A 13007-nucleotide genomic window follows, 5' to 3' on the forward strand; every position below is an offset into this window, starting at 1 on the left:
TCCGGGGGGATGTGTTTCCCAGTCGGGAGCCGGGAGCGGCGTGCCGGCGTGGGGGTGATGCAATGGTGGAGAGCGAGGAGCCGACGGTGAGGAGAGATGGGACGGAATGGGGCTGTGGGGACAGACCCGGGGGGCGGGAGACGGGTTGGTGGGGCGGTCATTGCCGCCCCCCTGACCAGTGCGAGGCGCTGGGGGCTCTGCGCGGTGCGGGGCTCTTCGCCGGGCACGTTTCTTCCCTCCCTTTGCGAGGCGTTGATGGCGCTTGAGGGCTTTCCCTTTGCTCCTAACCCCCCAGGGCTACATCGCCAAGGCACCAGGAGAAAATGCCCTGGGGAGAGCAGGGTGGGATGCCCAGGCCGCTGGAAAATGTGTCCCCCCGCAGGAGGGGCAGGGCAGGGCAGGGCTGGCCGAGCCGGCCAGGGCAGGCAGGGAATGGTGCAGGCGTCGGGCTCAGGAACATCGGCGTGCTGCGTGATTTTGGGCACCAAGATTTGTGCTTGCACAGCAGCTTTGCCCTTAACAGCTGCTGTGTAGTAATTATTCATAGGGGGCTCTCCACAGCGGTCAGGGATTGAGTGATCCTGTTGTGATCTTGGGGAATCATCTTGCACTGTTGTATTGCATTTTCATGTGTAAACCGACGTTTGCCGTGACTGGGAAGACAGATCCTCTATAAAATGCAGCCGGTGTTGGAGTGCTTTTCAAGGTGTTTCCGTGTGCATACTACCTGCTTTAATTTTTCTTTTCTATTTATTTGCAGGAGGCAAAGCAGTTTTCAGGAATGTAAGTGCTGTTAGACTTCCGTATTATCTCATTTGCTCCTGAAAGATTTTTCTGGACTGCTGTATTACTCTTGTCTTTGGAAGTCTCAATGTACCTTCATAGGATGTTTGTCATGAAAGATCTCTTCTTAACATAAAGTGAAACCCTACTCTTTAATTCTCAGGTCTCTAACTTACCAAATCACATTGCAAACAGTGAAAATGATCATAGATGTGGGATGGGAGTGCAGCTGGAAAGAGGAGAATACAGTTCTTTTCTGATACCTTTGCCAAGGATGATTTTTAAGCTTTGTCTCATAATGATACAATAATCTGAAACGGACACAGGAGCAGTTCCCATTGCAAGTTAACTGCCTTGCATAGGTAGAGAAGGCACAGAAATCTTGGCTTTCAAGTTCACACTGTGAAACTAAGGCTTCTGAGTTCATTCTGGGCTGTGATTGCAAACAACCTAATAGTCCATTCTCAAATTCCCATGTATCATTTTTTCCCCTCCAGATCTGTTTGTCTATGGTATCTAATATGTCTGGGACTCTTAGTTTTAATAGTATCAATAAGCAAGGAAGAAAAAAAATTACTGATAAAATGCTGAATATCCAGAAATTTCTTTTAAATGGTTCACAGTTGCATTTATAAATTTCAAAAGATAGAGACCTCTGTTCCATATTACTGCAATCCTGGCTTGAGTTCCACTAGTGAATAGTAACAGTACTGAGGTAAATGGAGATAACTTTTAGGTAGCAGTCAGTATGTTTTGCATTTTATAGTCATAGTATTCTCATGTGTTCTTGCAGCAACTGGTTTACTTTTGTTACTTCCTAATGAAAATGCACCTTCATTTAACATTCTTTGCACATAGTATCCATACTATTCCAAACATTTTAAAGAGTCTTTCTGGTTTACTACTCTCCCATAGATGTGCTCAGTCTCAGCTGTCACTTCAGCCTTTCTGAATGGGGGCAATCTGTCATTGAGAATATACTTCCAGGAATTAAGTTAAGATATCAAATCACAATTTGCTCTACAGCAAAGAAAATCCTAACTTATATATTTTCTATTTTTTAAAATTTGAGGTCATAACTGGCATGTTCCTACAGAAAGGATGTGTGTTAATCTTCATAAACATTTCCTCATATGAATTTATTCTACACTTTCTTTTCCATTTACATATTTTGTGCCTATGAAAAAGTGAAAAACACTTATAGCCAAATAAAAATGTTATTAAATTGTAGGAATACATCAAATAATTGTCCAACCTGCTTCAAATTACTTTTTTAAAATTGCTCTGTAAAACTGCAAAAAGTCAAGCTCAAAGAGGTTGAGATTAGGTTAAAAAATTAAGTATTGCTGGTAATACCTTCATCTTATTCTACTCAATTATGTAATCTAAATATGATATCAGAGTTAAGCAAATTACATGAGCAAGTGGATGTAAACACTTCTCAGTTCTCTCAGCATTTTCAGCTGAAGCAGAAATGTGGGAATGGTGCAGCTGACTGACAAACAAAGCCTTAATCACAGGTGTGTTTTGATAACCAGCAAGTTACCAAATCGACCTTCTTAAGTTTACTAGGCAGGTAAAGGCTTTTTACAGTGGCAGTTTAAATATATGCTATGTAAACATAACCAAGGTTGTGATTAAGCTGATTATTTTGTAGAAGGAAGGCTTTGAAATACTGCTGAACAACTAAAGCAACTATTATAGGCTTCTGTTTTGGTGTTGTTTTTTTTTTTAATTTTGGGAAAAGAGAGGCAAATGAACATGCATTTTTACTATCAGTCCATCTAATCATGCTCAGTGCATGGCAGTGGGTCAGTAATGGGCTCTCCAGAGAGACACAATCATTTGTAAGTCGGTGGTTTTTACGTGGGCACAGCTTGGTACACACGGGCACGGCATGACAGGGCGTGCTTAGGGTAAAGGCTGTGTTTCCAACACACACCACTGACAACTCAATATGAAATTAATTTACTCTGTTGGCTTGCATTGCCTCTGTCACATCTGAATGCAGTGCAGTAAAATAAGCATCTGTTCATGAATTAAGGTGATGTCAGGTACCTCAAGCTTGTAAATACAATAGATTGTAAATACAATAGCTTGGGCGTTTGCATAAATTAGCCACGTTAGGCAGCACTTCACAACCCTGGCCACTTCTCATCAAAAATTTACTTTTCTCTCAGTTCACTTTTGTCATTAGTATCTGCACTGTTACCTCATTTTAACAGCCACAGGTTTTCTGTTACTCTTTTATAATTCTCTGTATACCTTGTTATTGTGATATGTTCATCCCAAATGGATTCATTTGGGTTAGTTGCAGTTCCACTTACAATGTTGTTTTTCTGACAGATGGTGTCCTTCTTACACATATTTAACACTTATTTTCTTCTATGAAATATGACAAGCTTACTATAACCACAACCATAAAAACTCTCTTCCCATTTCCCATTAATGCTTTTTATCCTCGGTTCTCAGTCTTTAAGCAGCATGATGCTTGAATTTTTACCAAAAGAATATTCCGAGCATATATAGTTCTAAAGATGTCATTATTTTGTATAGAGAGCTGCTGAGCATGAATAATTTTTGAAAATAAGGATTTCTTAAAGAATGATGAATCTGCAGTTGAAATGAGTTTTCACACATGGCAGGTTGATAACAGGTTCACCAGATTTGTTAGACATAAATAAAATCAAGTTTTTTTCAGAGATTATCTGAAGACAATTCATCAGGTAATTTTAGAGAAATTAGAGGGAGAAATTGCTGGGATACCGTTAATTGCTGTGTCACCATTATGAGAGGTATATGTAGTAAGGTGTGAGTTAATTCAATGCAATCCATGTTACAGGGGTTTCCTGTCTTGGTAATTACTAAGAGATGTTCAATGTATTCATTAAAATTATGTACAGCAGAGTTTATTTATAACATTTTAGAATATAGATGATAAGACAAAGATCAAGATTTTTCTGCTGTAGAGTGAAAATTATTTTAATATTTGGTAATAGACACTATGCTTATCTAACATTTTAACAGCATTATTTTACTTTCCATGTTAGTGTACTGTAGACTTTGAAGTTGTAGTTTTGCAAAGTCTCAGTCACTGATAATTATTAATAGGCTGCTAAGAAAGTTCCAGATAATGTTATTGTTAATATATAGAACATAATTGTTAGCCTGGGAGAAAAGACCTTGTGTGGAAGTGTGGGCACACTCTGTGCTAGGAAGCTGCAGTGATCAAGAGTTATGTTGGACACAGGAAGACTGCTGTGTTATTAGTGTGAGCCATGTCCTCCTTTAAGCCATGTCCTAGTATTTATCCTGTATATTTCTGAGAAACACATAGTTCTGCAAGTGTACAGCCTATTACTGACTCAAGGATTCTTTAGAAAGCAGCATTTTTTACTAATCATCAGTGTGTTTGTAACCTTTGGAGGAAAGCCATAAGGAAGATGACTAAGCTTTTCTCTTGTATATATTTCTTTGGGCTGAAGTACTCTTTTATATATACTAAGACAAAATTCCATATCATAGGTATAAAAATCTCATCATTCCAAATCTGACAAGGTATCAGAGCAGGAACATTAACTAATCAGGAATCAGATAACCTCTTCCAGTTGTCCTGGGATGCTCTGAATCGTACATGTATTTAATTACTTTCATCAGGAATTAGCCTTTGAAAAGATGTTCTAGTGTTAAATATGTAGACAAACAATATGAACAATGATCTCTGTATTTATTTGTTACTCCTGTTAGTCTCAGTCCATTTCTGTATGAAACTGAAGGTCCTTGTGTTAGTCTCTCTACACTTATCAATTTGATATGAATAGAATTTGTTATGAGGTCAGTATAGTTTTTATATTCTTACTTTGTTCACCCAATCTTGAAGACTTACACAATAGAATAAAACACTGCTTTTTGCCCTACAGTTCTTCTTGTTCTTCCTGCTGTTTTGAAACTACAAGCCAAAGAATTGGAAGACAATAAACTTAATAGTAACTAAACATATCTTTGTGCAGTCTGGCACAATGGCTGATAGTCTGAACTGTAATTTGGAGTCTCTGAGTCCACTTCAGCTGTTTGAAAGAGTAACTGAACAAGGAGAGAAAGTCAGAGCACTGAAAGCAGGAAAAGCACCAAAGGTATTTCCATTTCATGTTTTGAATCCATCCTTTTTCAGTTTTGGTCTGTCTTTGAGTGCTAAAGAATATGATGGTTCTGAGATCTATTTTGCATCGTGATAAGAAAAGCTCAGTTTAAAATCATTTATGTCCATTTTGTGAACTTTGGCATACCTGGACCAAGGTAGTCACTAGCAAGAGCAAAGTTTTTACTCTTCTAGTAAGAAGAGTCATAGGCTTAGAAGTCTTCTTCAGCCAGTTGCCATGCTGTGTGATGGGATCCAAGGTGTGTTTTTCAAAGTTATATCACTCACATTCTTTCTTGGTTTTAGATGGTTTGTGAAAATCTTTTTCTCCAGGCATTATTGTAGACATCAGCAAATATGTCTTCCTGTAACTGTACTGACAGTCCCAGCTTAATCTCCCTTAAGTGTAGTAATTTACTATTAATTTCAAGTTCCCTATTCTGCCATCACTATGTTGGCAAAGAGAGCTCAGTTTTACTACAGGTGCTCTGAGTTATTGCCTGTAGGAGTAAGCTTTGAAAAGTGGGAGTCAAATAATGTGTTGCTCTGTTTGTTTCTTGCATGAGAGTTTACAATAGAAAGGCTGTAACCATAACTTTTTGTTCTAGTTTGTCTTCAAATCTGTCAATGAACTGTAATGAATAAACTGTTTTAAGATGAGCTACTAAAAGTATTGTAAAGTAAATTAGATAATAATTTGTATTTTATTTATATATCTTAGAAGTTTACGCTTAAAATATTAAACTGAAAACATTTAAATAAAGACTTGGAGTTTGTGAGTGATGCAATTGAAGTCAAAGCATGGATGCAGGATTTTGAAAGGGTAAAGTAATTGTCTGTTTTAAGTATGTTAAGTCAAAGAGGTCTTTTTTCCTTTATTCAGGATGAAATTGATGCAGCAGTGAGGATGCTGTTGTCATTAAAACTGTCATATAAAACAACAACAGGACAAGATTATCAGGCAGGCTTGCCTCCAAAAGATCTTGTATTAATAAACAATGGTGCAACTAAAGAAGAAGATGAAGATTTGGTGGATCCCTGGAATGTGCAAACATCAAATGCAAAAGGCGTGGATTATGACAAGCTCATAGGTATAACTCTTCCTTCACTGCTACTAAGGAATTTATGTAAAGTGATCCTAATGACCACAGAAACAGCAAGGCATCATAACAAATCCTGATCAAAAGCATCATAGGTAACATTTAATTTGTGTCTAATCTTGGCATTCCCATGTCTAAAGAATTTGCTGTAGGAGATGACAATGTCCTAGGCAGGGATTTCCTATGAAGGTTTAAAAACTGTGCAAAGAGTGTTTAAGTTCAAAATACATTTTACTTGCACTTGGGTTTGGGTTTTTTTTGCATAAGGACTGTTATTAGAAGTTATGTTAATGAAGATACTGTGGCTGAATATCTGCATCTTCAGTGGCTGTGATGCAGAAAAGCTAGAGCCTAGAGCACTGGAGCCAGGCTGTAGGATTCTTTTTGCCATCTCTTCACATCCTTTATAAATTAGAGAGGGCAGGAATGATCCAAAACTAATGCAGAAGTTTATTAAGTGTAATGACTTCTTCAGAAGACACATTAGCAAGCAACCAAGTGCTGGCTGGAATAGAAGAGTTGCAGCTCATTCAAAAACATGCAGCATAATGGAAAATGTTTTAGACAGCAGTGTTACAAAACTTGCAAAGTTTTGTAATTTAAGAAACAGATGTTTAGTTAATTTCTTAATTGGTTTTACAGTTCACTATTTTGAGCTTGTTTGAGTCTAGCATAGAAACAAGTGAGAGAACTAATCATTATTTTCTATTTTTCCTTTTTTTATTATTGTCAATCTTTAGTTCATAGTTAGTACCTCAGCTGTACATTGCTGAGGTCTGCTTAGCAGCTTATTTCAGACAATAGAGCATACACCCTTGTGTGGCAGTAACCATATCTTTGCTTTTAGGAGCACAGTTGTTTGTGTCAGCATTCCTTTAACTCTGATGTTATTGTAAGATCTTATCAAATGTATGTGCATATTGACCTAGTCTGCAGAAGGTAACAGGAGAGAGAAAAAGTTAGAAAGGGAGAAGTGTGCAAATTAAATTATAGGTCAGTGGGAGAGAAAGAAAGAATATAATTGTTAGAATCAAGAAGTGGACAAGATCTCTCATCATCCTGCTACATGGGTAGGAGTTATAGAGAATGTTTTTTGTTTTCTTGGGGGAAGGGTTCTGAGTCTTTTAGAATAGGAAGAAGAGTAGAATACTTGTGTTGGCACAATCTCACAGTTCTCCTGAAAATGGCTAACAGGACTTCACTGTAAATCAGTTCATGCCCTTTTTTAACTCTGTATGTGTGTGTATTTTGATATTCTCTAGAGTGGTGGGTTAGCCTAAAGGGTTTTTACGTATTTTTTGCTTATTTGGCCAATTTGGTGGATGAGTCATTTTTCTTGTTCTAAGTGATGTGTTGGAAATTTTTCAGAAAAGAAACTAGCCTGCCCACTTCACAAAGTGAAGCAATTGCTGCTTGTTATTAATAAAATTCCTCTTCTTACTTCCCCCTTTAAACAATAATAATAAAAAGTCTTTTCCAAGAACTCAACATCTGATAGCTCCTACCATAAAATAAACTTTTGTGCCACCTATAATCTTTTTATTTACTTGCAATACCAGAGAAAGTTACCAGTGTGCTTGTGTTTAATCAAACACAGAAGAAGAGAAAGTGCTAAAAGGACTGTTTTAATTGAATAAGATCTCCTCAAATGGTTGTCTTAGATGTGCACTTAAATGTATGGTGATACAACAAAACAGCCTGAAGATATTTTGAGAAGAAAGTTCTGTTATCTAACTACTAGACATGAACGTGACCAGAAATTTTTTTCTTTTTTTGCGCATGAGCAAAGAGCAGAAGGATAAGTGAGAAAGAACTTTGTATGCTCACCATGCTGATAATTCAGTAAGCTGAATATTGCAAGTAATACACTATGGTTGAAGTTGGTGGGCACTTGCAGATCATTTAGTCAGCCCCTTCCTCACAGCACAGTCAACTAGAGCACATTGCTCAGGACCTTGTCCACTAGGATTTTTTTATCTCCAGGGATGGAGATCACATGACCTTGCTGGGCAACACATTCCAATATTTGACCAGATGCACAGAATGAAGGTTTTTTGCATATTTTAATGGAATTTCCTCTTTTTTCCAAGTTGTGTCCGTTGCATCTTGTCCTTTTCAGTGGGCATCAGTGAGAAAAGTCTGATGCTGTCTTTTTTGCTACTCCCCCAGTTCCCCTAATAACATATTTATCCACATTGATAAGATCCTTCCTGAACACTCAGTGACAATATTCACAGTTCTTGCCTCAGCTACTAGTCATACCATCATAGAAGCCAACCATTAAGTTGGTCTGGCATGATCTTCCATTCCTAAAGCCATGCTGACTAATCCCAGAAACCTTCATGTCTTTGAGATTGTTTGGGGATCATTTCCAAGATGATTTGGTTCATCATGTGCCCAGAGATTGAGGTGAGGCTGACTGGCCTGTAGTTCCACAGTTCCTTCTTCTAGCCCTTCTTCAAGTTAGGACTGGCATTTGCTTTCTTCCAGCCTCCAAGTTGTCAGGGCTGTTGAGAGGTCATCAAGACTGGCCTGGTCTGTAAAGTTACCGTGTAACAAATAGTAAGGTATTCATTATCTGCATGCAGATATAATATGCCAATGGCAAAGAGGAAAAGTACACAGTGAATTTTCAGCAAATGCAAATAGGCTTTTGAAAATGGCAGTTCTCAGGACTTCTTATGTACCATGAGTTGAAAGTTGTCTTTTGATAAAAACTGGAACACCAGAGATGAAAAGCACATTAGGCATTTTTAAAAAGCTTGTTAAGGAGCGGAGACTGTCTCCTTGTCAGAAGCTGTTTGGGAAGGCAGATTCTTTGTGAATAGAGAGCCTAAAACGTTCTGAATGTTCAAATAGAAACAAATAGGTAGGGAAAAATTACCCGTTTTTTTAACAAGAAAGATGAAGATGGGCAAATAAAAGGGAGTTGTGCAGTCTGAGAGTGTTTAATGAAGATATTTAGGCATCTCCAGTCAAGTGTTTTGTACATCGGAGAACTTTTAATCACTCTCTGTCTGTAACAGTACATTAACTGGGACTAGCCATCCTAGAATTTTTTTATCTGGAGTATTCTCATGTTTTATGTTTCTGTAAGATTAACTTCTTACTATTTGCTATTGTGCTGAATCAAACATTTTCATGCTCATTTGGTCTCTTTAGTCTTTATCCAGATTATAATTATTTTGCCATTTTGTAATGCATTTTATTGATAGGAAGAATTTCATTCAGTAATTAAGGCTTGCATAGGACAAGCAGATGTGATAACACTCAGAAAACATATGGATTAAATCGGTTTTTGCTAAATTGTGTACCAGCATTTATGGTTTTTAGTGACATTTACTTTAATGGCTCTGTGGATGAGCCAAGTGTTGCCCTTTTATGATGTCCTGATTGATTCACCTGGAGTGAATGAAAAGTTGTAAGTAGGAACTAGCTTCCTATTGCATGATGGTGCAGACACCTTGCTGAGTGTTGTGGCTGACATGCCTGAAGGATGGGATGCCATCCAGAGGGACCTGGGCAAGCTGGAGAAGTGGCCCATGTGAACCTTATGAGGTTCAACACAGCAAAGTGCAAGGCACTTGCACCTGAGTCAGGTCAATCCCAAGCACAAATACAGGCTGAGTAACAAATGGATTGAGAAGGCTCCGAGGAGACCTTATGGCTCTATCCAGTACTGAAAGGGGCTACAAGAGAGATGGACCTTTTACAAGGGCATGGAGTGACAGGACAAAGGGGAATGGTTTCAAACTGAAAAAGATCAGAATCCATTCCTGTTGGGGTGGGGAGACTCTGGCAGAGGTTGCCCAGATAAGCTATGGGTGCCCCATCCCTGGAAGAGTTCAAGGCCATGTTGGATGGGGCTTTGCACAACCTGACCTACTGAAAGGTGTCTCTGCTCATGGCAGGGGGGTTGGACTAGACAATCTTTAAAGGTCATACAGTCACAGAATGGTTTGAGTTTTAAAGGTCATTTCCAATGACATGGGCAGGAACACCTTCCACTAGACCAGGTTGCTCAAAGCCCCATCCAACCTGGGCATGAACACTTCTGGGGATGGGGCATCCACAACTTTTCTGGTCCATTCCAACACAAAACATTGAGTGATTCTGTGGTAATATGCCTTGTTTTATCTCTCATTTAGTAATTAATTCCTTCTAGCTTCAAGTTTAATGATTATACAAAGCATTGAAATAAAACATAAGCAGTACTTCACAAATAAATTGAGATAGCTATAGAGGGTCTGGAAGAGCAGAAATGCTTATGTAGTTGATGTTCAAATTAGATACATCACTATTCCTGTCTGTCAAGACCGAGTCTTTCTTTCAGTGTGGGTTCCTGATTTTTGTTTGTGAAAGGCTGTTCAATAAATAGTTTATATATCAAAATGGAAAACAGTTCACATAACAAACTTAGGCACGCTTTTTGGCCAGAGTGTAGGAGAGGAACTCCCTGTACTCAGTGGTTCTCAGCATCCTGTTTGTCCAGAGTACATACTGGTCTGACTCTTCTGTCCTGTCCTTCATAAATCCCTTTGGAGCACTGCAGTCTCAATAATTAGGATGGCCATAAATTTAAATAGTTGTTTCTGAGATTATGAAATCCCAGGTGGATTGGAAATAGTCTCCATGCTGTGCTTTGAGAACCTGTGCTGTAAAGGGATGGAAGACCTCTTTCCTTTCCCTTTTTAGAGGAAGAAATTAGTTGAGTGTAGTATAATAAGCCCAGAGTGTCTGAATATTTGGCTTTTCAAATCACATCAGGGTACTTAATATTCCTTGCTGCCCCTACAAGTTAATTTTCTTTGTGAAAAAAGTTGCATACCCAAGGCAGTACATCGGGTAACCAGCACAGGTAGAGAGCTCTATCTCCATCTGTAACCCTTCATAGTCCAGGAAAGGATTGTTATCATTACTAGAATGTAGCGTTGGAAGCCTACCTGCTCTGGTAGAAAGTTAGAGCCTTTGGAAGGAGGTTTTGGTCAATTGAGATATTCCTGCAGGAAGAGACTTATAATGTTGCTGACTTTTGACTTAAAAAAAAATAATGGAAAATTTAGAAGCAGGAACTTGCATAAGGAGAGAATTCAAAGTAAACCTGATTCAATGTGGGGCATTCAAAGAGATTATTGTGTTTTCCACAAGGCAGAAGTACAGTAATCATACAAGTCACAGTTTACTAGCTGCATAATAAATGGTTTAAAATCAATTTTTTTTTCTAGTTTCCTTAGGAAGCTGTCAGGATATTTGAAATTTGACAAATGTCAGCAATATATTCCTGTGGAATGATTATCTCCTGTTGCAGCTAGGAAAAACTAAAAGGGCTTCTCCTATATGGAATGTGTTATAACCATGGAATTTGCTAGTGTGGCTCTCTTTAATAAGGTAGCTGGAATAGATGGATCTGGGTATTTTGTATGCATAAGAGTCATCTTTATGTCCAGAGTCTCCATTTTGTTCTCTTGAATACTTCAACATTTCCAATTAATTATTAGTGCAATGTTGAATAGTTCTAATGTTGAATAGGAGCAGAATAGTAGCAAATAATAGATTCTTGAATAGATTTTTTGAACAAGTATAATTCATGAAGCATTGACCTGCTTATTAGGGTCCAAGAATTATTGAGAATAGGAAAAATACTGCTATTTCACTCTGTCACAGCCTTTCCTTAACCACCAAGTTGGAAATATTACTTGATTGCCATGCACTACCTTTCCAAGCCTCTTCAAGGGAGCAGTGTCTGAAATCATATACATATTAAAGAATTAAGCTTGCCGAGGAGTATTTGGGGTTGGAAAGTGAAAGACAATGTGGTCTGAGAGCATAAAATTTAGGCATCAAGAGAGAAATATTCAGAGCCTCACAGCCATTTTTATCCTATGACTTAGAGAAGCCAAGTTATTGACCTAAATATGTTTCTTTAGCATGGACTTTTGCTGGGAATATCAACACTTCTGCAGTAAGGAGACTGCAATTATAATAATTCATGGTGGAGCAATACTACATGTGAATGGGCTGGGCCTCCAAGCATTGAGTTAGTACTGGAGATGACTGTTGGGACTCCAGGCAAGAATCAGGAAAATCTAGGCATTTTATGTGAGACTTGAAGATGTTTATTTAATGTAGTCTGCATTGGTATGTTCTTGGTAATCCAAGATCTGTTTGTAGCTATGCTGTACTTATTTTATTTTTTTTAAACATTTTATGATTATAGTTCGGTTTGGCAGCAGTAAAATTGACACAGATCTGATCAATCGAATACAAAGAGCTACTGGGCAAAAACCTCACCACTTTCTACGTAGAGGAATCTTTTTTTCTCATAGGTGAGTTTTTCTTGTATTAAAATTCAAAAAGATCCTATTAATTAGGTAGACCTCCTGTGAACATTATTGAGAAAAACCTATGACTAGCAGAAGACCATGTTCTTTTACATCAAGGAAAACCAACTGTTCCATTTGAAATTAGCAACTACGCAGATTTCCCCTGGCAGGATTTGGAACTCTTGGTTGCATCGGTTTCTGGTATGTCCTCACTAATCCCAAACTGAAGAAATGTGCACACCGTGTTTGCTTTGTGCAGGTCCATTTTGACTCCTCATTAGCAACCAGAGGGAGTGGCCTGGCAGAGAACTCCAGGGCTCATGTGGTGCCACTGCTGATGTCAGCAAGGGTCCACGTGGCCTGTGGACATGTGCATTGCATTGTGGGGTAGAGAAGGGTCTGGGAATGATCTTAAGCACCAACCTACCATTGATCTCCACTGTTTAATTGTTAACCTGCAGAGCCTTTTGGCCAGTGGCAGGTAGCACATTTCAGTGCATGAGCATGATTTGGGGCACAGCCTCCACCAGAGGTCAGCCAAAGCTGGTTGTTAAAACCTACCTGGGAAATGATTTCTAGCTGTTTTACTAAGCTTTAGAGATTATTATCCAATTAAGTAATTTTTAAAGTTGCACAATTTTCATTTTGGTTTCAACATTAAAT

The 13007-nt window shown here is 38.4% G+C and overlaps 1 protein-coding gene across 1 annotated transcript in view; it reads left to right on the plus strand.

Annotated features, from left to right (window-relative positions):
• WARS1 (tryptophanyl-tRNA synthetase 1) overlaps positions 1–13007 on the plus strand; it is a 22951-nt gene continuing 9944 nt past the window's right edge. The window contains exons 1-5 of the mRNA XM_071557516.1: positions 1–86; positions 761–783; positions 4704–4916; positions 5805–6012; positions 12239–12347. Of these exons, the coding sequence (XP_071413617.1) occupies positions 4803–4916; positions 5805–6012; positions 12239–12347 (431 nt within the window). The 5' untranslated portion in view covers positions 1–86; positions 761–783; positions 4704–4802. The remainder of the gene's footprint in view (positions 87–760; positions 784–4703; positions 4917–5804; positions 6013–12238; positions 12348–13007) is intronic.

This window comes from Pithys albifrons, chromosome 6, assembly GCF_047495875.1.
Source record: "Pithys albifrons albifrons isolate INPA30051 chromosome 6, PitAlb_v1, whole genome shotgun sequence".
Classification (NCBI taxonomy): Eukaryota; Metazoa; Chordata; class Aves; order Passeriformes; family Thamnophilidae; genus Pithys; species Pithys albifrons.